We start from the raw sequence: 23,656 nt of genomic DNA, 5'->3' as shown, positions 1-23,656 counted from the left end.
CTACATAGTACTTATTAATGCTCTATAAGTTATTAATTTATTATTATATTATTTAATAAATATAAAGTATTAGCTACTTATTTTACTACTACTCTCTTTACATAAAATAAAGTTTTTATAATTTTAGTAATTAAAGTTATTGTAATATATATAATATTATAGCTAAAATGTAGTATAATTTATAGTAAGTAGTATACTATATACTACTACTACAGTAGTATATAGTGTAGTAGTAGTACTAAGTTTTTTAATATAGTATACTATATACTATAACTATATATAGTATATAGTACTATAGTAAGCAATACTTTAATAACTTAATAATTTTAATAATAACTTTAATTTAAAAGATATTATATATATTAACTTTCTAATAATTATTAAAAACATATAAAAACTATAGTTAAAAATATAAAAGCTTTTTATAAATATTATTAAACTTAATATTAAAAATATTATTATTATATTTATTTTTAATACTTATTTTTAGAAATAAATTAAGTTATAGTTAATAAACTTATAAACTTAAATTTTATGTTATATTTATAAGAAGTATTAATAAAAAGTAATAAATTAAATAGAATAAAATTTTATTATAGTTCTCTAAAGTAATAAATATATTATTTATAGAGCTACTCTATCAAAAACTTTATTAATTATTTAAATTATATAAGAAAAGTAGGATAAAGAGTTAAGAGATAAAGTAATATACTAAGACTAATATAAGAGAAATTTAAATAAATAATAGGCTACTCACACCCCAGGGTAGGGGGAGGGTGCGTTGTCTCGAGCGTTGGCCCAAAAATGGCAACCTTCAGGTATTTCTTCAGTACCGACACGGCCTGCGGACCCCGGTCGATGAAGTTGCGCGTCCTCCAGCCGCCGTCGGCCTTAATCAAGCGTCGTAAAATTATTGGGAAAAGATGATGGAGCGCGCCGTCGCCTCTGGAACGGGATCCTTGGAAACCCCAGCCGTACCAACAACAAAGTACACTTCTCTTCTGCGAGCCAGCAAGGGCAGGGAGTCGAGCAGGACGAAAAAAGCCACCAGTCCCATCCTCGTCGGGAAGCTCTGCGTGGCGCAGACTGCGGTCGAGATTGAGCAGACCCCGCGATCTCCACTAAGCTGTCGACCAGTCCCATCAAGATACCGGCTCCTCATCATCCCACAATGACAGGTCGAAGACGACTCGGGTCATAGCCAGACGAGCCAAGTCAGTCTGCAGGTGAGTCCCTGACTTTGGCGCACTCGCAACCTCGTTAGTTTGCGCCACCTGGCCGGTTGAATCGATTGACTCGAATAACCAGCTGGGTCAGGTTGGATTGGGCGTGGCGCCAACCCGCCGCCGTCGCTGTCAGTCTATGATTGTTGCGTGTAAGTCGCCCCTTAGGTTTAAAAAAAAAAAATCTCCATGAATTTCTTCGAGTCAGAGATGTGTGTAATAACTTGTGGTGGCCAAACTCTGAAAATATCAACGGTCTCGAGCAAACTGCGACAGAGCCTCACGGCATGCTGAAGTGACTTGCGTTGCTTTGACGCCATCCACAAGTGATACCAGACGTGTACCGCTCACGAAGTCGTTTGTGGTCATGGGCTTTTGTCGTTTGCTGGGAGCGTTTCACTGCGGAAGCTTCGCTCTGCAGGCCTCGTAGCGCAGCGAATCCGATGTGGAGAGGGTGTTATAGCTTCCCCTATTCTTAGAAAGGTCCGTTTGATATCCAGAAAGCTACGGAAGTGAGAGCGTTTATTGGGGCGTACGCAAGCGCTCCAGCTGGTGCTGCAAGTGCAGATGAAAAAGCCGTTATAGGTGCATGGATGGGATGGATATCCGATATTAAAGTCATAGTCTTCTGCGCAGGTATGGATGGTGCAGCGATGTCTCCCCCCCCAGCCTCGTCTGGCGACGTCCACCGCCGGTCCACCCAGTCTTATGGCGTAATGTAGCAATGCCCAGACTGTGCAGAAGTGTGGGTGAAGAGGAGTTGGTCGTGTATGATGCCGAGTTTTTTTCTCTCACGCAGGAGGAGCCTCTGTCACACATTAGAGCTGCGGGTTCCTGGGCGTTTCTGACCGGTTGAGGCAGCTGGAACAATGGCATGGTTCCACAGCGAAGGGCTCGTCAGCAAAGATCAGACGAAAGAGATGCGGAGTAAAACAGGGCAAGGCAGACGAAGGTCGGTCGGAAAGGAAGACGCCTCATGCGGCACCGGATCGGCCCAAAAGGGCATGATGATGGGGAGGCCGTTGAGACCGTGAGCAGACATTGCAGGCTGAAGAGTCTGAGGATTTAGCTTGGCCGAGTGTCAGTTGGCGACTTGGGCTAGCGCTGTCAGTGCGACCAGACAGTGACGAGGCCAGAACCTTCGTCGAAGGCCCGACGAAGGGTTCGATACGGCGGTAAGTGTCATGGCGGGAAGGCTGATTTTTTGGCTCAGGAACCTTAGCTTTGACTCTGGCTTCGGATTAGGCAAGTCGCCAAGTACCTTGTACCTCCATCGCGATCTGGATTTTGATAGGTATTGGGTGCCCGTACTGTAAGCAAGCTTGGGTCGTTGGACGTCGCCCTCGCCTTCTGAGACGTGCAGTGCAACCGGTTGGCTGGCAAGTTTGACCACAGACAATGTTGCTTGGGGCCCTCATCATCTTCTGCCTTGGTGACGGCGTGCCATCTGTTGTGGGTTGATTGTGAAGTCTGATTCTTTGCTGCAATTCTGTGGTGGCTTCCGGCACTCGCCAAGAGGTAGCCGAAAGCTTTTGTCCGAACAGACTGCGAGTTCGTCTTCCCCCTCGGAAGCGTTGGAAATGGCGAGTATCCGCAGGCCTCAGATATTAACAGTGGACTGCACAGCGCAGGTATCCGCAAGTCCATGGCCCAGGGCACCTCACACCTCCTCAAGGTCCAAGGATAGGGAGTCCACGACACACCCTGTCTGAGCTTCCAGAACAGAACCCAGCACACCACATCCGGCCCATGCGAGAGGAGAGCAAACCCACAGCATTCTGGGCGTGGAGACTTTTCCAGGTCCGAGAAAAGGCCCCTTGAAATCCGAGACCTGGGTCAAGCATTCGCAGCAGGGCTTCCCATTCTGCGAGAGAGGCAGAGCGTATCCGTAGGTATGAATAGCTACGGGGAGGAGACTGGAAATGGGCTGGTGCAGCTGGCAAAGACGGTAAGGCATGTAAGGTACGTGTGGGAGGGGCCATGGCAGATATCCGCACCTTAGGTATTCGTACATAGAAAAGGTAGCCAAGGTTTCTTGGCCTTGCGTGTGAATGTGTGGATGAACAGGTACCCTGCCTCTAGGGGCTGGATTGTTGGTCTGAATACCGTGGTACAGTAGATGAGAGGCAGATGACGAGCGAGGAAGTAAGGAAGAGGAGGGAGGAAGACAGAGAGAAAGGGTATTCGTACGGTACAGTGCAACGAGAAGGTACTTTGGTAGCATTGCTTGTTGGCTCGTGAGTGAGGTGAGGGGAGCGGCACTGCATGATGTGAGGTGCGTTATCACATCTGAGATGCAGTGCGGATACGTTTCTTGATTTGGAGACTTGGTTGGGATTGGACCACACAGCAGCAATGATGGGCATTGGCCTTAGTGCCGCTGCTATTGCTGTGTGTACTGCGTGCTGCTGCGTGCTGCGCTGCTGCTCATGCTTGGTATGTAGGAGCTATGTGTGACCTTGGGCAGGTGGCCGGGGGATCATGTACCGCGCCATATGTTGGATGCTACGGATATGCAGGAGTGATGGATCCAGCAACAAGACCAACAGCAATAGCAGGAGCAGCAGCAGCAGCAGCAGCAGCAGCATTGTCAACAGCAACAGTAACAGCAACAGCCCAAAACGCCGAGAAGCTCTGCTGCTGCTGTTACTGCTAAGGCATTGTACCAAGTAGAGAGAGAGACGGGCAAGGCAAGGCAAGGCAGGGCAAGATGTGGAGGACAAGGCCACTCAGCCCATCCCATGTCGAGGGGAGCAGAGCAGGGCCACAGAGTTCAGCACACACACACTGGACAGGGCAAGGACTCCTCATCCTCAGCATTGAGGAAATTTGGCAGGTCGCACGTTAGCGCTAAGATTTAGCCTAGGCTACTAGGGACTCTTGCCTTAGCCAGCTGGGTCCTCCAGTCCTTAGCCTCTCCTGTGCTGAAGCTGGCTGGCTGCAGCGTGGAGTCGACGACATCGAGTCCTGGCAGATGTCAACTGTGAGTGGTTTGGGTTGGGCACTAGCCGGTGGAGGACAGACCAGGGCAGTTACGAACGAACCTGTAATGATAAGGTAAGCGGGGTGTGGATCACCGTAACTGCGACTGCTCATGGCATGGCTCCTTGCTCCTTGCTGCTGCTGCCAGCCCCTTGCCCCTTGCCCATTACCTACGCAGAAGCCCCCTGCCCTGCCCTGCCCTGCCCTGTTCCTCCTCAACTCTTCCTGAGGTGCTCTTTGCCCCCAGTCCCAGTCCCAACACCAACTGCGGTGGGTGCTCCAACTGTTGCCCCAAATCACCTTCCTTGCATTTCCCTTTTTCTTAGCCTCTCCCCCTGTCCACGTTACCCACCGCTCGCCTACCTTAGCTCAACTTCCCTTGTCTCTCTCCCTCTCCCTCTCCCTACCCACCCATGCAATCCACGCAGAGACGGCATGGCATTCACAGGACAGGCAGCATGGCTCTGGGGGTCCTTGAGTTGAGCCTTGGGGGGCTTGACGACGGATGGGCGCCTGAGAAGTTAGGAGAGAAGCGTCCCTCGGGCCATCTCAACGCTGGTCTGGTCGCCGTTTTCAAGGTAGGCTGGGGGAAACAAGAACCGAACGCGAGCAGATGGGATGGATGGACGCCGCCAACCCTTCCCTTCCTGCCGGCCTTCTAGGGCGTTTCGACCCCGGAGCTCCAAATAACGGACGGACACCGACTACCTCTCTGCGTTGAGGTGCGCTACTACCGTCTATCCCACCGAGACGCTGCGGGCTAAAACTGACCGCCTCCTGCGTTGGGTCTGCCATGGCCCCGGCCGCTACCGATACCATTGTCATCGCGTTACAAGCTCGGCACCACGTCCGCCGGTGCCCCCAAGTCTGCAAGCTAGAAGACGACATAGAAACGTCTGCCAACCTTGCCGCCCATGGCGTTTGACCGTCACCTCTTCTCCCGCTCGTCGGTACCTCGGCGAGGCTTGCCAACAACCTAACCGTACGAGAGGCTTGTCGGCATCTGGCATTGTGGAGTTGTGCCTGGCCCTAGACAATGTAGTGTAGGTAAGCTGCGGCACTTTCCTTCCGCCTCCAAGAAGTCTGGCTGACCGCTGTGGCTCTCGCAAAGTACACATACTACCTAGCTAATGAGGGCCCATATTCAGGACAAGGCAAAACCACATCTACCAGCAACCTTCTGCAAAGTGCTGCGTATCCGTACAACTGCCATTTGCCGTGTACTTCCAACGTGAGCGCAGGTAGCCCTGGCATGCCATCTTCAGACACTGTATGGTGCCCAGACCAGGGCCTTCTGGGGCCGACGGGGCGAGCATCTGAGCAGAGCTTCTGCTTTGGGACCCTCGCAACCCTCCACCTTCCACCTCCCCGTCGTGGGCGGACGGGGTTGGTGGGCACTGTTTCTCGAAGCATTCAAGCTCGACACTGGACCTGGAGCCTGCTCGGACCCAGCCCATCAGGCCAGTACTGGACGGGGCAAGCCTCAGGTACTGCCTCCGTATCCGTCATCTTCATGTCCCAGCCTCCACGTCTCCAGGAGACAGGAGGAGCTCCAAGTTCCAAGGCAAGGCCCGAGACGAGACGGGACCAAAGATGCAAAAGAAAGCAGTTGAATGAGGTGTCCAGAAGCAGTGGGCTCCTACTGGCCCTACTGGGCACGGCACGAGGGCGGGTAAGGTAGCCTACGGACTGCGGACGGATGACGGGTACAGACTATCCATTCTACGGAGACACATGCCCTTGTCTGGATTCCCGCCTGCCTGGTTTACACCACACTGATATTGATTACGGAGCACAAAACTCACTAGCGTTGAGCGTGCTGGAGAAAGATGCGGATCGTCTGGTCATTGCAGGTCAATCAAAGAGATGCTTAGTACGGATAGCTCTCCCCCTCTCCTCTTTCTCATGGTCCAGGCAACTTACCTCATTTGGCAATCCCTCGGTACGCAAGAAGGCATGGCCTGAAATCGATATCGATATACAACAAGCATGGCCACTTATTAACATGACATGGGATAACACAGGAAAGATGGATGGGCTTTCTCTTTCTCGGCCATGACCAATCTTACAGCGACCCTCCCTACCGGCCCTACCGGTCCATGTCTTGGATGTTGTCGTCCTGTCTTTCGGATACAGGCTGTGGCTGGACTGAACCGGACTACACCAGTTGACGTTTGTCTTTCTCTGCTGGCTGGAGAGAGCGAAGGAAAAGACGTGAGACGGACTGGCGAATGGACGGTGTACAGTATTCGCGCAGTGTGGAGCAACACTGTATTCGTGACATTGCCCTGCGCAGACATGACGACAAGGCCAGACCGTCTCATCGTCTCTTTGGCTGGGCCAGGCTCTGGGTACAGTGCATCTCTGCCGTTTTCGTACTAGATACACACGACACCGCCATGCCCAGGGAACGCAGTAAGGCAACTCAACTCTAGTTGAGGCGGCGTCGGCGCGTCCAGTGTCACCGGTAAGAAGGGTTCTTACCGGTGCACTGGTCACACATACGTCCCGGCACTCCCTGTCTTTGGGCCTCTGCCTGAGCCTGAGCCTGAGCCTTTACCTCTACCTCCGACACGTCGTGCATCTGCTGGTCTCTGGCGGCGACGGCGCCTTGCGCCGATGAAGACGTACTCACGGTATGGTACGGTACGGTACTCAATCACTCACATCAGCAGACCGGATTCTGACTCGGCCTTTTGTTCTTTTCTCCTAAGCCCTCTCGGTCACCACCATTGGCATTGGCAATGCCGTGGGGGACGGATTCGCCGCCATGGCCAGTGCCCATCTGTCTGTTCCATGCCATTGACCAACTTGTCGCAGCTCTCTTCCCCTCCATCTCGCTCAGTGCGCGCGAGCGATCGTGCGTGCGTGCGTGTCTGGTGTGTGTTGTCGTCTCGTACCTGAAGAGGCTTGGAATGTACCTTACCCTACCCTTTCCCGCACCATTATCCTCATCTTCATCGCCGTACCTTGCCTCAAGTGGCTGCTATGTGGAGGAGGAGGAGGAGGTGCGTGTGGCTACATAGTAGGTGTGCAAGAGAGAGTGAGTGCATGCTACACGCCTCTGACGTCCACCCCGCTGTGCGTAGGTTGTTCGATTTGATCGCCACGACAGCCCAAGAACAGGAGACGTTGTGTGTCCATCTCTTCTCCATCCTCTGTTCCTCTTCTGCAGTCTGTGTGTCAATTTGTCCCTTGGACGTCTCGTCTCTGCATCTGCGTCTATCAGACCCCCCTTTCGTTCAAACCATTGAACACGGACGCGGACACAGACAGCGAGTACCTTTTTCCCCTGGCACGGAGTTTAGTTCTTTGTCTGTCGCCATTTCCCGCCGCCCGGGTCCAATTTCAAGTTCAGCATCGGGAACCCGTCAAGTCCAAACCCGGCAAATGAGGGTTTGGGGAGCAGTCGTTAGTCGGATGAGATTCGAGACTCTGGGACTCGAGGGTTTACAGCGCACCCTGGACAGGCCTTCAACTTTGGTGCCAGATTCGGCCTGCGACAGGCCTGTTAGCCTCTCGCCTGCTGGACAGAGTGTAGCTTGATCTGTCCCAGCTCTGCCCCAGCTCTGCCTCCTTCTGTTCTACCTTAGCTACCTTACGGCACGCATCACTATCGGTAGTAGCCTCCTCCTCCCCCTCCCCGGCCGGCGGTCCTGTCGTCGTCTGCGAGGGTTAGTCCCGAGGCCCGGGTGCGCTGTCTGCGCTGTCTGCGGTAGCTAGCGCAGCGCCCTGGGAGAAGCCATCTGTCGAGGGGACGGCAACTCGAGTGGCTGAGGTGCAGTGCTTGGAAGCCAGTGGTGCTGCCAAGTATCTTGCCAGTATGCCGCGGTGGACAGATACATCGGTACTTTGGGATGGGGAGCTGTCTTGCTCGCTGACTGGTCTTGCCCAAAGCAATAAGGTACGGTAAGGCAAGGTAGGCACTCGTAGGCAGATAGTTACATGCATCCCGCAGCGCTTTGTAATGCAGGTCAGGTCTCCTGCTTCTACCTGCCTTCCATACCTTCCTTCTCTTCAAACCTACCGTAGGTGCTATGCAGTATCTGGTGCTGGGCTGGCTGCCGCTCACGCCGTCGCCGCATTGCGCGACCTCCCACCCTTCGCCCACACCCACCACACCAACATCCACTTCGGCATCCACACCCACACCCACCCACACTCACACTCACATACACACTGGCTCACTCTTCTTACCCTCTCTCTACCGCAGTACCTAATTCTGGCTCTCTGCCATTACCTACACACTCCACAAGTCCCTCCCACTCGAGTCTCCATCGCCAACACCCTACAGCGACGCTACATCACACCCTGAGCAGCTGCTGCACTGCACTCTCTCTCTCACTCTCTCTCCATGACAGTATCTGTCTACGGATACTTGCCATCACCTCCTCTGCCTCTTGACCTGTTCACAACCCGCCTTACGTACCCTCACTGCGTGCTTGGATACCTCAAACTACCTCCTCGCCTTACTATTACACCTGCCTTCTTTACCTTTCTCATTCTCATCTTTCTTCTCACTCACTTCAGACGCCCTACCCGACTACTGTGACCCTGGGCCGTGCTGCCATCTCCATCTCCAGCATCATCATCATCATCTCCTCTTGCTCCTTTCTCCTCTCTCTCTTCTCGTCTCGTCTCCTCTCCTCTGCTGGGCCCCCTCCCTCCCTCTCTCTCTCTCACACGCACACACACACAGAGTCACCCCCCTCCCCTCCCATCCCCTCCAGGCTAGCTACCTACTCCTCCTACCTCGTCCTCACCACCAAAAGCACAGCACTGTCCAGCATACCTTGCCTACCCAGGCAGCCCTTGTCTGGGTCCTGGCTCCCACCCCCATCGACTCCTGGTCGCATCCATCATCGAACATCGGTCTCCTCTAGGCCCCGGCAGCAGAGCAGCGCAGTGATATGACCCTGCCCTACCCTGCTGTTGTACCGTATCTACCTAGCCCAGATCTTGTTCCTTACCCCGGTCGCCCTCTCCCACCCCCGTCAAGGTCTACCCACGTCAACCCTTCACGCCTCACGCCGGGACCTGTCGTCCATTCATAATAAGGCTTGACCTTCTCCCGCGTACCCCCCTCACCATCGCCCACCAATCCGGACATTTCCTAGCCAGCGCGCTCCAGAGAGAAATTCGAGACACAACTGCCCTCTGGACTGCTTTCTTTTCCCAACATCTTCCTCCTTTCTGCAACCCAACCTCGACTTGACGGTTCGCTTCTGTCTCGTCCCCGACGACGCTGAAAGAGAGAACTCCATCACCATTCCACGTAACTGAGAAAGAGGGTGCATCCGAGTGCGCTCCAAAGGTCGGGACCGTCGGCTCTCTCCAACTGATTTACACCATCGACGGACGTGGATGTAACCGCTTCTTTGTCTCCGCTCCGCACTTCGCCCGAGGCTACGTCCTCCTTCTTAGCTCACCGCACCCAACAACTTCGACTCAACTCACCACGATCCGATTTCGAAATGTCCAACGATCCCTCAGTGAGGCGCATCCTGCCTCAGAGCTCCCAGATGGGCAGCTTTTCCTTTGCGCCCCAGCAGTACCCCCAAAGGGAAACCCAGAAGAGTGCGCCATCCATCCATCCATCCACCCAATCCACCTTTACTCTACCTCCACCGCCTCGGCCGCAGACTGTCGTTGAATGTCTGTCTAACCAAACACCATCTCTGTAGACTATGTTTTCGTTGACGAACACAATCGCCATAAGCGATTGAAGGGTACGCTCATATTCTTGCGCGGTCTCACCGCTCGTAGTCTACTTACACTGATGAACTGTAGTCATGAGGGCCTGTGAAGGATGCAGGAGACGAAAGATCAAGTGCGATGCTGCCACCACGAATACCTGGCCATGCTCTGCGTGTATCAGGCTCAAGCTGCAGTGCGTCCGTCCCAATGGCCAGTACGACGGGACTTCAGACACCGCCTATGAGTCTGGGCCAAGCGACTTTGCCGCTGCATCCTCCCAGCTTCAAGACAGCTTCCGCCAGCAAGCTCCCATGCAGCAACAGTCGATGATCCCCGGAGGCCAGAAGCCCAACCCTTCCATGTACGCGGCCCAAGGCGCGTATTCAGATCACAACGTCTTCCCGCAGGTGCCTTACTCCGACGGATCCAGCCAGCACAACATCCACTACACCACTGTGTCGCCCTCCGTCGGCATGATGGATCAGTCCTACGCCGGCCAGAACGTGTTCCCGACACCGCCTATGCAACAGAGCTCGCGCGCGGATTCACCTCCCGACACCTACTCGAATGATGGATCTTACCAGCAAGCAGATCTTGCCGACCTCATGGGCTCCTTGAAGGTGAACGAAGCAGGCACAGGTAGGCAACTCTTGAAGGGCGTGTGAATTGCAGACACTGACAAGTATTTCCAGCGCCCTACCTCAGGAACAAGGCCTCTTTCAGACGGGAGGAGGAACCGGTGGTGGAAGAGCCTGATGACTATCAGGAGCTTCTCCCTCCTCTGCCATCCGGGCCTGGTCTTAAGATTCGCATCCCGCCTGAACTGATGCCAGACGACGACACCGCCATGCACTACTTCGAGCTCTTCTTTACCCATGTGCACCCATATGTCCCGGTTCTGAGCAAGCCCATGTTCTACCACCAGTGGAACACCAACAGGCAGTCAATCTCACCCCTCATTCTTGAGGCCATTTTCGCCATGGGCGGAAGACTCGCGGACGATCCCGGTGAGGGACAGCAGTGGTTGGCTTTGGCGTCTAAGCACGCCGATTCCTTTATGGATGTTCCAAGACTCAGCACCCTACAGGCTCTGTTGCTCATCTTGAAGGCTAGAGAAGCGGCACCGAAGCGCGGTTACTACTACAGATCCTGGATGACGATTGTTCAATGCGTGCAGATGGGCAAGGATCTCGGCCTGGACGAGCACTACACCGATCATCAAATGGGACACCCTTGTGGCTCTTCTCCCGCGGAGTGCCAGATGAAGACCCGGATTTGGCAATCCATCTTTGTCGGTGAAGTGATGATCGGATCTCCTCAGGGTTTGTCTCAGCTTCCAATGTCTGAAAATAGTTTTGCTAACAGGCTACAGGCCGATACGACCTCTCCGTGGACCTGGATTCCATCGATTTCAACGTTCCACGCCCCATTCCCGGCGGCGACGAATCTGAGTACCACATCACCCGGAACTTCACGTACTTCGCACGAGTCGTCCGCAACGTTAGCCGCATGAACAGCACTTACGGCCGCCTTAAGAAGAAGAAGACGAAGGACTGGGGTGTCGACCCCGAGTTTGTGCAGCTCAACCCAGCTCTGCAGTCTTGGATGAGCGATCTCCCGGCGGACCTATCTGTGACCTTCCCCCCGGATGGATCGCCTCCGTGGCTCTCGTCGCCTTACATTGGCAATCTGCATTCGTACTACTATTTGACACTCATCCTGCTCCACCGACCGCAGCTGAACTTCCTTGATCCCAACTCAACCGACGGGCAATGGAAACAGCACATGATGATCTGCTATTCAGCTGCCAAGGCCCTGTGTCGACTTCAGGAGGCAGTACTGAACAACTTTGGATTCTCTGGGTTGCAATGCATGCTCCGTGGTTTCAGTTTCACTGTCTACTGCGGATTGTGCTGCATTGTTCTCCATCTGGTGGGTGATTGTCGATGAATATCTTGTAGGTTGACGCTCTGACACGGTGGAATATAGGTGGCCGTCGTCTCGCCGGATCCGGATCTGAACACTGATGCTCGCGAATACTTCACGCGCCACATGCGTGTCCTCGAGAAGGTCATGAGTGTGTGGCCGATGCAGGACCTCCAGAAGCAGGTCGACGCGTTGAGAGAGGCGTTCTCTGCTGACACCAGGAAACAATTCGTGCTCAAGCCTAGCTTCCCCTACGGCAGCCCGCAGTCCTCCAACCATTCTAGCCCTCCTCGTGGTTACAGACCGGGTATGGCTCGCACTGGCTCTCTGGACCATCAGTTGGACACGCAAAACCTTCAACACTCCCAAGTCAGTTATACCAGCCACCCCATCACACCTCCTATCTCTGCCGGACCTGTGGATACCAAGAGTGACTCGCCTGCTATACAGTCACTCGTAATGATGGCGAACCAAGGATCCCAAGCACCGGGGATGCCTCAGACCATGCCGCTGGCGAGTGCGCCAGCTTGGAACCCTGCGAAGATTTTTGAGTAAGCCAAAGAAACGCAATCCTGTCAGACAGCTGCGCAGTGATCACTAACAGTTCTCCAGGCAATGGAACACGTCTTTCGGTACGCCTCAGGTCCAACCACAGCCTTCGACGCTGCCTCCCCAGTCCAATTCGCTTAGTGTTTCTCCGTCTTCAGGTGCACCCGAAGCCCCGTCTCTTCAAGACATACAGGCAGTTAATGCCACTCTCCCCGTGGCCTCTCAGCAGATGGCGCCGCAGTATACGGCTGCGCCAGTCCAGTCTTTCATCTCGCCTGCTATGTGGCAAGAGTCCGTGGCGAGTGTCTACGAGGGCGGCTTCAAGCGGGCCTGGGACTACGACGGCAACAGTGGTCCGATGATGAAACGGCGTTGAAATCGCTTTGACATATTTTGACTCCACGGGACGGATCTCCGACGTCCTTGCTGGCGAGAGTATTTACATCAAGTTTCAAAGTTGGTATAAAAGCGGCGACGACGATTATCGGTTTCTACAGCATATTCCTTTTTTTTTTCTTCTGGGAAACATTTGGGAGGAACATCGATGCGAACCTTCTCATCAGCTGCCTTCCCCTCGGCCCCCGAACGATTCACCCGTACATATTTTTCGACATTCGGTTCTCATGGTCCATAACTTCACACCACATTCACGGTTTATTTTCGCGACGAATATATGTACACGATTACGACGAACACGAGGAGGCCCCCAAAAAAATACAACGCACGTGGAGGTCCTTGTAGCGCACGCGTGGGCGTCATCATTCTGGCCCTGGACAAGCATGGTTCCAACTGAAGAAGGGGGGGGGGGGGGGGGGGGGGGGGGTGTTTTCAGTGGGCGTTCTCGGACGGCACATGGAAGGAAAAGTCAGGTCCAGGCGGTGTCCTGGCCTGCATTCAGGAATGTATTATTATTTGGCATGTTTCCTCAAAACGGGGCCGACGAAGCGGCTCAGGCAGGGTCGGCGGCGTACGGACAGCGCACACAGTGGGCATTACGAATGAGAGGAGCGTCTCTTTGTTCTGTTTACCAGCTGCCTCGTGAGACCTGACCACAAAAAAAGTACCTGTACGATGGGGATGGGGGAAGAAGGGGGCAATGAGGATGCTTCGATACTTGCGTTGATTGGGCCGGTCAATACGGATATGATACCACCTTTTTCGCGCGCATTATTCTTTTTTTTCTCCCACCAGATGACAAGACACGACGTGACCACAAAGCAACCCCCACGAGGTCCCCGATGGGTGGCGAAGCAGGTCAGGACAGGCAAACATGCGGTGATTTGATTGCCTCTGCTCATTTACATGGGGGGTTTGGGGCCAAACCAACGGCAGCCAGCTCAAGAGGGATGACAATGAAAAGGGGACCATCGAACACTACCAGATTCCAACCGGGAAGTCCCCAAAGCGGTCGCAAAGTCAGGCAAGTAGAGGGGTCAATTGGCCAGGGCATCTGAAGTTGGCAACAAGATTTCCAGGGTTCGTTCTATTCAGCCGCAAATCTTAGGACCAAGGTAGGGTTTGCATTAACTACAGATGGTCTCAACTTCAGCGCGCGCGCGGAGACACACTCTCTCTCGCACAGGCTTTTTCGATTCTCCTTCTCTCCGTCACCCCGGGACCCCGTCGTGTCTCGCAAAAGGCAAACTTTCATTTTCCGGCTGGGGGGAACGTTGGTGGCCGGGATGCATACGTCGGCCGGCGGCAGGCTAACTGTTCTGTAAACTTATTTGCCTCCCCATGCCATGGCGGCGGGGAGTTTCTCTCGGGTGTTCTCTGTCAGGACTGGTTTGACAAGGAGACGCCGAACGAAGACGCAGGCGAAAGTCGACCAACGACAGACAGAATGGGCCGACCGACCTGTCGGCAAGGCGCCGTGGCAGCGCCGTGGGCGGAGACAGACCCAGGCAGGGGCTTGCGGCGCGGAAGCCGGGAATCGGATGTCGGGTTTTTCGGAAAGGCATAAACGAGCTGTTAAATCAAACTGCAGCGTAGAGAGTGTGACGGCAATTAACGTGTGCAGCAGCTCCCGAACCGACGCCAGGTACCGAAGCTCAGCAACCACCCTTCTACTGAAAGGTGTGGGATGCGTCAGGGAGGGGACCCGAATGGGACCCTTAGGGTAGCAAAGGGCCCTACTTGTTGGCAACTACCTACGTATTGCGCATGCTGTAATGCCGTATGTGTGTGTATGTACTTGCAGCAGCAGGCACGCAGCCAGAAGCTTGTTGCAGCTCCTTGGTAACGGCCGGTTCTAGACCCCTCTCCTTCACCCTTTTCGCTGGCAAGGATGTGGGGGGATTAGAAAGCATGAGCGGCGACAGAAAAGCATGCCAGAGAAGTGCTTCAATCGGAAGACGGTGGGCGGACGCATCGGGATGAATCTGATCAAAGTTGGGCATGGGTGTCTTGTCTCGACGTTTCGAGACGCCAGGGTCCAGGTGAGAAGCACTGCCATTGGGGCTGTCGTTTCTACGCAGTACTTAGTGCACTACTTGACTACGTACTGCGATACTTTACTTAGTGTACAGGTGACGGTTGTGAGTTTAGAGTTTGGGGTTGCGCATGGCGGCATGGGCTCTGGAATGCTCTCTCTCTCTCTCTCTCTCTCTCTCTTGGTCGGGGTGCGTACTGCACATCCGTAGTAAGTGCGTGGCACGGCACACATCGCTCTGGATGCGACGTCAGACCGGGTTCCCATACCGCCGATAGAGTGTGCGTAAACGCCGCAAGCACCGCGACCCGACTTGCAGGACCTTTCCCAGCAGCCATCCTCCTGCGCCAAGATAACCATGCAGCCAGCTTCCATCTTTGCTAAAAGCCCTTCTGGAATTTCGTCGGATCTATGGAGGAACGGTGACGGCGTCCTCCGCTTCACTTCAAAACCCGGCGTGGCCGACGTGCTTCATCGCAGGCGCATGTTTCGAGCGACGAAAGTTCCAACGACATGCACAAACCACCACCACGCCCCCTCCCTCACTCACTCACTCTGATGTGACTGAAGTTCTGAACCAACCCCGCGCGCGCACGTACTGTTTTTTTTTTCTTTTCTTTTTCTTGGACCACCCTAGGTACCGACTCTTCCCGCGCGCCGGGGCGGAGGGTCCGGGAGTGCCGTCTTGGTTTCGGGCGATGTCCGTGTGATGGGATGGACACATTGCGGGATCAGACGGGGTTTTTCTCGGGCGGAGGGACGCGGCAACCGCCGGAGGCAATCCTACCAGGCTGTATATCGTATTACTACCTTATCCCCATGACGCAAGTGCGACCATACTACAACCAAGGGTACTCCCACGTAGGAAACAGATCCCCTTTCACTGCTACGCCGTATAGTATATATGTACTACACAATGTAATGTGGGCGAGGCGCGGGTGGCGGCTGTGGACGCATGGGGCTGAAGGAGTCAGGTTGCGCTGCGCTAACACGCGGTTACGCAAGTCAGTCGAGCAGGGGCCGGGCCGGCTGGCAGCCAGCAGCAGCAGCAGTAGCGATAACGAGCGGCAAAAAGAGGGCTGAAAGATGTGAACAAGTCATGGGTTCCACGCCGCCCCGCCAGCGACAACCAACGTTCTCCTAAGGCAAGGTACTGAATCGAGAGGCGAGGCGAGGCGTAAGCGGATGAGCACAAGGCCTCGGTACCGAGAATAGACCCCCGAAAGGTTTGACAGCTGCGTCCGTTCGCGAAACGAACATTGGACCGTGGCGATATTGGATACTGGGCGACTGACTAGCCGTGGTTGTGGTTGTGGTTGGGGGTGGGGGTATCTGGTTTGTTTTTGGTTGTTGGTAATAATACAGCTGAGAAACGATATTGTTTCTCCCTCTCTGTGTCTGAGTATGGGTAGACATCGTGGGCAAATTGCGTACGCATGGCCGCGAGTACATTGGTGTTGTCGTAACCCCATGTTCTTCCTCCCTCCCTCCCTCTCCTCGTAGAGGGGCCCCCGGATATCCCGTGGTGCAGCTTCTGCTTCCACTCTCACCTGCGCTGACCCAACATCGGGCGTATGATGTCGTACACCCACGCGTCCTTGGCGGCGTTCCTGTAGCCCGACGACTTGCTGGCTCTCCCGGCCTCCTTCGCGGGCAGCCCGAACAGGCTGACGGGGCGGTAGTGGTACCACTTCTTGCGCGCCATGAGGTCCGCGACGTCGCGGGTGTGGGTGACGAGGCGCGCGCGGGTCTCGCGGAAGCCGGCGTCCGCGGGGACGGGGCGGAGGTCGGCTGCGCTGACGAGCGTGGCGCGCGGGCGGCCGGCGAGGCCCAGCGTGCCGACCTCGAGCTGGGCGGTGGCCGGGAGGGCGCGGACGTAGCGCTCGAGGAGGGCGCGGGAGGAGCGGGCGGCGGGGGGCAGGCGGAGGAAGACGTGGGTGACGAAGGGCGCGGAGAAGTAGGCTACGTAGGCGAAGGGGATGAGGGCGCAGGTGGCTGGCCAAGGTGTTAGTTTGGATGTTCTCTTGTATGAGTGAGTCTAGCAGTTTGCCGGTGTGTAGGGGCGTGAGATGGGAGTAGATACGGCGAGGGAGAAAGCCGATGTGATGGGCGGGAGGGAAGGAATGGGGAGACTTGCATGCCGCGGTGATCTGAGCTACGGACACGTCGTCACTGCGCAGCATAGCGGGCTCCCAGACGAGAGCGAAGACGGCGGCCACGAAGATGGTGGTGATCTTGAGACCGGCCACGAATCCTATCCTGCCCGTGCCGGCCTGGTAGACGAGCAGTCTCTCAGGAAGCAGTTGTGCTACGAGTGCGCCATATTAGCTTTCTGTGCGCGGTGTGCGGGCTCTTTGGACCACTCACCGGTAGTTCCGGAGCTGGCCGTCGCCGGTTTTGAAGCGGTAGGAGTGGTCGCGGCGGTCCCGGACCCGTGGTGGCTTCTGGGCGGCGGCGCGGAGGAGGCGAAGGGCCGTCTTAGACTATGCGGCGGCAGAGATTTTCGGAGGAGCTGCGGGCGGAGCGGACATGACCGCAGGGCGGGGAGGAGGTGAGTCGCCGGCGCGGGTGGCCGTGTGAGAGTGAGTCTGAGGAGAGACATGGTGAGGATGCCTCGGAGGGTTGAGTGAAGGAAGGTAGGGATGGAGGAGTTGTGAGATGAGGTTGAAGATTGGATGAGGTGAGCTACGTTGGATGAGGTCACTGCGCCCTGCATTGGACTTTTTTTTTTCCTTCTGGGGGAAAATGGGAAAACGCAACGCGCGCGACTTGGTTATCCGGTTGCCATGGTCCGAACTGGACTACGTTTCACAATCACCCATTATTCAATAAATTCAGTAATTTTCGATGATTTGATTATGTTTCTTTCGTAATGTGATTCATTAAAAGTTGCTGGTGGTTCAATCGAGTTGGATGTCTCATAGGGCTCTTTCTTCACAAGCTTGAGCAATGACCACCGGCATCCATAGCTCACAGCCGAAGCTCCCTTGGCGAAGCACGTCTACCTTCAAGTCAGACAATGTTCTTCTGCAGCCACTCCTTCCACTGGTCCAGAGTCCAGCTCGAGCTGATCTCGTTATTGGGGTATCCGTCGAACAGCACCGTCGGGCTGACGTGCACGCCCGTCAACCGCGCCAGCTTGATGAGCACCTTGAAGTCGTTGGTCACGCCGTTGCCGCTGTTGAGCGAGCCGTCTTCCGCGGGCTTGTCCGAGATGACCAGCAGGTCGTACACCTTCTTCTCGTCGACGCCCACGGAGGCCGCCAGCTTGGCGAGGCGCTTGTACGTCTCGTTGCGCGGCTCGTTGACGACGTTGACGTCGAAGTAGTCCTTCTGCGCCTTGAAGAGGGCGTCGCTGTAGGCCCAGAACTTGGCCGGGACGACCTTGATCACGGCGACGGCGGACTCGTGCACGAGCGTGCTCGAGGGGTGCCAGGGCTGCACCTGCTGGCGGAAGACGACCTCGACGTTGGAGGCCCAGGCCGGGTTCGCGCGGATGGCGGGCACGACCTGGTCGTAGAAGGTGGCGAACTGCTTGGCCGAGAAGGGGCAGACGTAGTCGAGGTAGAGCTCGATGGTGTGCGGCTGCGCGGCGACGCCCTCCGCGGCGGGTTTGGCGGGGGAGAAGGCCAGCTTGTGGGCGGCGAACTTTGGTGGGACGGCCATCTTGGGGGACGATGTGGTGAAGTGACGGTGTGTTTTTAATGCTGCGCTTCGAGTAAGTGGTGATATGGTGGAATGGGTTCTTATGACAGCTGCTGGGCGCCGACTCAGGTTTAATATGACGTGCGAAGGGAGCTTCATGGAGCTTGTGAGCAGCGGGAAGCTGTTCTCAAATCAGAGGGTGATGACGCCTGATAAAGTGCCCAATTGGAGCTGGCGGGGGCGGGGTAGCTTCTACAGGCAGTGATACGGCGGAGGGAGCTTTGTTCTGGCAATTTGCGAATCATGATGCAATCCGATCACGACAGACTGCTTACTGAGCAGTTTTGACGACCATATCACGCAATTGGCCAGACTCGGTGGCCTGCCTCGGTCGTGCAAGGGCATCACGGAATGTCACAACAAAAATTTGGAATTATAGACGGCTCCCGAGGTCTGGAGCCATGGGTCGGGGCATCTTGAGGTCCGACTTTGAGATACGGCCCGACGCCGATCCCCGGGCCTGCCGGATGGTTATTTCCTAAACTAGCGCCCTTGTCGCTTTAACAGATAGCATGAGAGAGACCAGGAGTTATCATCTCAGAAGACGTTGAGCCGAGCTTTTGACGCCGAGCCCCTAAAGCCGTTGGCTCAGAGGCCGGCTTGAAGCCGCACTGTCTCGTCACTGATGAGCTTTTCTCCACGCACGCGGCAAGCTGCAGACGTCCTCGATGAACCAGCGGATCATCGGTGAAGACGACCTACCGCATGATCTACCAAGCGCATGAGGCCGAGCCTCACGCTTTGCGCAGTGTCGAACAAGTGTCACCCGTTTACATTGTCTAAGAAGAGGGGAAAAAATCAGCGTGGTCCCAGCGCTATTGAGTAACACTGAGATATGTTTCTTCTAACTCTCAAGGTGACAACAACCGATTAGATTGTGGTGCTTCTATGATAACCCGGAGGACTCGACCTTGATGTCAGGCCAATGTGCTAATTCTAAATATTTCACGACAGTAAACGGATTTACAAGCAAGTAGATCGATATCGTCTCTTCTTGTTATCGCCCAGCTTAGCTTATAGCAGCGACTGGGGACCGGTGCACTATCCCGTCGGCCCGCCTGTGTCCACTGAAAATGTTACCCCTTTGGGCAACTCGGCTGCGAATTCAACTCTCCATCTTAACATCTTCACCCGTTCGGCCATCGACTAGTGATAAATTGCTCATCATTATTTTGTTCAGGTTTACAATTACAAACTACAACACTCATGACACCGTGTTCTTGGCCACAATGCCGCGGGCAAACTCGCCAAAGTTGATGTGCTGCTCCATGTCAACCTCCTCGCCCAGGTTAGGCTGAGTGAAGACCGCCAGCGTGTTGCGCGCAACGCGACCATCGCTGACGGACGCCTTGACGCCTCTCACAAAGTGCGGCACCGCCTTGAACTTGCCACCGGTAATGCGTTCCAGGGTTTCGCCCGTCTGGAAGGCAATGCCGTCACGCGGGATCTTGACCTGCACCGTCTCCCCGCTGCGGGAGCGGATGTACAGGCCGGCCGTCGGATCGGGCGACGCTGGCAGCTCTGCCAACGGGGGCAAGCTGGCTGACGTGCTGTTGCTGACTTCCGGCACCGCTGGCGAGGTCTCCTTCTCGTCGATGAACATGGCGGATGTCAAGCCCGTGAGACAGCCGTGATCCAGGTGCTCGGCGCACCAGGAATCATCGTTGGCACCAATCTTGTCCAGGTCTGCCTGAGTCTGCGGGTAGTAGTGCAGCAGGCGTGCCTTGGTGGTAGTAGAAGTGCTGACGACATGCTCAAGGTATCCCTTCGGATAGCCCTGGATCTCCGTCTCGGCGAACCTGTCGCAGGCCCGCGCGACGAGGACGGCTGTGTCGATGATAACTTTGCACAGGCTTTCGAGACTCGGCTTGAACCCGGGGAGGACGTCCTGGGATGGCCAGACGTTGGGCGACAGGTACTCGGGGAAGTTGTCTTCGTTGAACTCCGCCGTGGGCTTGGCACAGTTGAGAGTGGCGTCAACGTAGAATGCGCAGTTTGCGTAGTACGAGCCCTTGAAGGTGTCTACCTGGCCGTCCTTGAGAGTCTCCTTGCCGAGAGACCAGCCCGTCAGGTATTTGGCCTTGACATTCTCGATTTTGGCTACTTCAGTGTAAGCGATGTGCACAGCGGATGTGGGGTTCCACTGTCGTACCCAACTCTTGCTCGGGCAAGTTGCCAAGGTAAGAGGCATAAGACAACGTTTGATGCCTCAAGTGAGCAAACTCAGTCGGCACATCCTTGACGACCAAAATACCCAAAGAATCGGGGCCGAATGCTTTCTGTAAAGTCTCAAAGGGGATGTTACCTAGAACAAGATCATCACATATAAGTTGCGGTTGCTACACTGAACAGCAAGCGACTCACCCTCCTTGAGATCGTTCAGCGATACAGTGACCGGTTGCGCGATTGAAGACATCTTGACTCTCTGGGGTGCAAAGCTGGAAGAATTTCTCAACGACGAATGAATTTCACAGAAAAGTAATCAGATCGTGGCTGCATCTACCTACAACGGACCCTGTGACCTTCTGGGGAGTGTGATCTGATGTGGGGGAGGGGCAGCTGTTTGGCCTTACGTAATCCAAACCTTCTATACCTTAACGCCAGTGCGCTGAAGCTCCTATCGCCAGTTTATATCTTTGAAGGTTGCAACCAACACCAGGTCGGAAACCGCCGGACACCGGCTACAACCGCGACAATCTCACACTCACCTTCCCTATCGAGACCTCCATCGATTCACGAGAACGCGACGGAAACGAAAAGGACGAGGCGCCTAGGCAATGGTCAAGCCCCTATCCTTCAAGGGCGAGAAGAAGCCCAAGAAGAGAAAGCGGACCGAGGCGGAGGCCCACGACCGAGATGCGCCTGCCGGGGACGTCGTCAGCGCCGGCGCCGCCTCCGCTGCTGCACCGGAGGATGGCGCCGATAACGACGACAGCTGGGTTTCTGCCGACGCGGTGACGGACGTCGTTGGGCCCATCATGTTCGTGCTGCCTACGGACCCGCCTGCCGCGTTGGCGAGCGATGCCAACGGCAAGGTCTTCACGCTGGGTATCGAGAACATTGTCGACGGGAACCCTACGAGCGCGGAGCCTCACGACGTGCGACAGGTGTGGGTTGCGAATAGAATTGCGGGAACGGAGCAGTTCAGATTCAAAGGACACCATGGACAGTAAGCGCCCTCTTGCGACCCCGAAGCTGTCGACGGGCGTAGCTAACGGACGATATAGGTATCTTGGATGCGACAAGAACGGCGTGTTGTCTGCGACGTCGGCGGCCGTGTCGCCCCTCGAATCGTTCAACATCATCGCTACGGCCGATACCCCGGGCACATTTCAGATTCAGACGTTGCGCGATACGTTCCTGTCCGTCAAGCCGCCCAAGCCCAACGTTACGACATCAGACGTACGAGGCGACGAGGAAACCACGACCTTCAACACCACATGGCGCATCAGGATGCAGGCGAGGTTCAAGCCGCGCATCAAGGCGAGCAAGGAGGAAAAGGCAAAGGAAAAGATCAGTCGTAAGGAACTGGAAGAAGCTGTCGGGCGCAGGCTCGAGGACGACGAAGTCAGAAAGCTGAAGAGGGCCAGGAGGGAGGGTGATTATCATGAGCAACTTCTGAAGTTGAAGGTCAAGGGGAAGCACGACAAGTATGGCTGATTCCGGTTGGCCGCTTGCTAGGTCGATGAACGGAAGCATGATACCCAGATGAAAAAGCACATCATTTCTTTTCCCACGGAGTTTCTTTCTTTTTCTTCGATTCTTCTACTCTACCACTAGCTGGGTCTCCAGGCCTTGATGTTGCCGTCCTCCCCGGCAGTGAAGACGACCTGCTCGTCGTCGTAGAAGCAGAAGGACCGAACGATCTCTTCGCCATGACCACCAGGCAAACCGACACTGTTTGCCTTGTCGAAACCCCAGCTTCCCTCGTTCGTCCGTGAAAGGTGAACCAGCTCGAAAACCTGACGCCTGTGCAACCGTGTAAGCTACGAACTCCCATTCTCGAGCAAATAAAGACACTTACTCCAAGGCGCCAACTCCGACGATAGCACCGCTTCCATCAACCTTGGTAGTGACGTTGGCGATGTACTGGCATCCCAAAGTTTCTCTGGCATCGCCGAAATCGGCGACGGCGGCACCGGTCTGGCACTCGTCAGCGACGCTGTAGACGGCAAACTTCTCGTCATGCGTCAAGACGTAGATCTCTGTATCGCTGATGAATGAGGCGTGATGAACGGAGCCTTGGTTGAGCGCCTGGATGACAACGTCGTCCTCGTCAGAGATGCGCGTGTCATAGACGTTGACGAGGCCGTCGGTCGAACCAGACAGGAGGACGTGAGGCTGCGAAGGGTGGAAGCGAAGCTCAGTCACGTCATCGCTGTGGACTTCATCGTATTGTAGCCTTCGGGTTGGACCAGCTCTGATATCCCTGCGGAAGAGTCAAGGGGTGGGCTCTGAGAAGGACTTTCGCCGAGGGTTCTTACCAGAGCATAACGGAGGCAGTGTGGTTCTGAAGTTCTGTTCCGATTGCTATCGTGCTGCTTCTTGAGTCGCAGGCGAGGGAGGTGATGGGTGACTGAGTTGCTGCGACTGCGTGTAAGTCGACGTGGTTCATCAATGACCCCGGCTGCGGCGGGTCAACATACCTGCAAAGTGGGCTACTTGCGGTTTTGAGCTCTGCCTCAGGTCCCAGATTGAAACCTCCCCATTCTCTCCTGCCGTGCAGACGATAGATTCCAGGGCATCGTATGTCTTTAGGCACGTAAGGTTGCCGTGGCTGGTGGCCAACGACGTGATGGGCCCCTGGCCTATGCGGGCAGGGTTGAAAAGGGTAAGTTTTTGGTCGGAAGAGATGGCAGCTAATCCAGTGTTAAGGCGATGGAGGTCAAGGACGTATACATCCCCTTCACCACCGAAGTGGTGGCCGTCGACACAGGTGAGATTGTACATGTTCCTTGTGTAGACTAGACTTGAGTGAGCATGGGTCTTGGACAGTGGAGAGAAAAAAAAGTAGTAAATGAGTTGAGTACTCACCAGACAAGGTTTCTGATCAACTTCAGAGCAGTAGAAGAAGTCTTCTACGGGAAATTAATGAAGCCAATGCTAGACCTCAAAAACCCGTGGTATGGCGAGGGAAAGGATT

At 54.9% G+C, this 23,656-nt stretch overlaps 6 protein-coding genes across 6 annotated transcripts; 2 read left to right on the top strand and 4 right to left on the bottom strand.

The window, feature by feature from the left end:
- Positions 1-10,083: 10,083 nt before the first annotated feature.
- COL26b_006274 (uncharacterized protein) lies at positions 10,084-12,753 on the top strand (the record flags this gene model as incomplete). Its single annotated transcript, XM_053179097.1, has 5 exons — positions 10,084-10,541; positions 10,595-11,224; positions 11,275-11,834; positions 11,892-12,379; positions 12,441-12,753. Coding segments are annotated over 5 exons (2,449 nt in total), but the record flags the coding sequence as incomplete, so codon positions are not given.
- Positions 12,754-16,354: 3,601 nt separating this feature from the next.
- On the bottom strand, positions 16,355-17,410 carry COL26b_006273 (uncharacterized protein; the record flags this gene model as incomplete). The annotated part of the gene is made up of 3 exons (XM_053179096.1): positions 16,355-16,803; positions 16,892-17,116; positions 17,176-17,410. The coding sequence occupies 3 exons, from the start codon at positions 17,408-17,410 to the stop codon at positions 16,355-16,357; spliced, it is 909 nt and encodes a 302-aa protein (XP_053037037.1).
- A 410-nt stretch (positions 17,411-17,820) lies between these two features.
- Positions 17,821-18,474, bottom strand: COL26b_006272 (uncharacterized protein; the record flags this gene model as incomplete). Its single annotated transcript, XM_053179095.1, has 1 exon — positions 17,821-18,474. The coding sequence occupies one exon, from the start codon at positions 18,472-18,474 to the stop codon at positions 17,821-17,823; it is 654 nt and encodes a 217-aa protein (XP_053037036.1).
- Positions 18,475-19,717: 1,243 nt separating this feature from the next.
- COL26b_006271 (uncharacterized protein) lies at positions 19,718-20,929 on the bottom strand (the record flags this gene model as incomplete). The annotated part of the gene is made up of 3 exons (XM_053179094.1): positions 19,718-20,613; positions 20,666-20,818; positions 20,878-20,929. 3 exons carry the CDS (start codon positions 20,927-20,929, stop codon positions 19,718-19,720), a joined length of 1,101 nt encoding a protein of 366 aa, XP_053037035.1.
- A 361-nt stretch (positions 20,930-21,290) lies between these two features.
- On the top strand, positions 21,291-22,173 carry COL26b_006270 (uncharacterized protein; the record flags this gene model as incomplete). The annotated part of the gene is made up of 2 exons (XM_053179093.1): positions 21,291-21,682; positions 21,741-22,173. 2 exons carry the CDS (start codon positions 21,291-21,293, stop codon positions 22,171-22,173), a joined length of 825 nt encoding a protein of 274 aa, XP_053037034.1.
- A 116-nt stretch (positions 22,174-22,289) lies between these two features.
- On the bottom strand, positions 22,290-23,463 carry COL26b_006269 (uncharacterized protein; the record flags this gene model as incomplete). The annotated part of the gene is made up of 4 exons (XM_053179092.1): positions 22,290-22,482; positions 22,538-22,942; positions 22,998-23,097; positions 23,160-23,463. 4 exons carry the CDS (start codon positions 23,461-23,463, stop codon positions 22,290-22,292), a joined length of 1,002 nt encoding a protein of 333 aa, XP_053037033.1.
- Between the last annotated feature and the right edge of the window lie 193 nt (positions 23,464-23,656).

The sequence above is a fragment of the Colletotrichum chrysophilum genome (genome assembly GCF_026319265.1).
Source record: "Colletotrichum chrysophilum strain AFK26 chromosome Unknown scaffold_45, whole genome shotgun sequence".
Taxonomy (NCBI): Eukaryota; Fungi; Ascomycota; class Sordariomycetes; order Glomerellales; family Glomerellaceae; genus Colletotrichum; species Colletotrichum chrysophilum.
The sequence above is the reverse complement of the archived record's forward strand: the minus strand, read 5'-3'. Positions and strand labels throughout refer to the sequence as shown.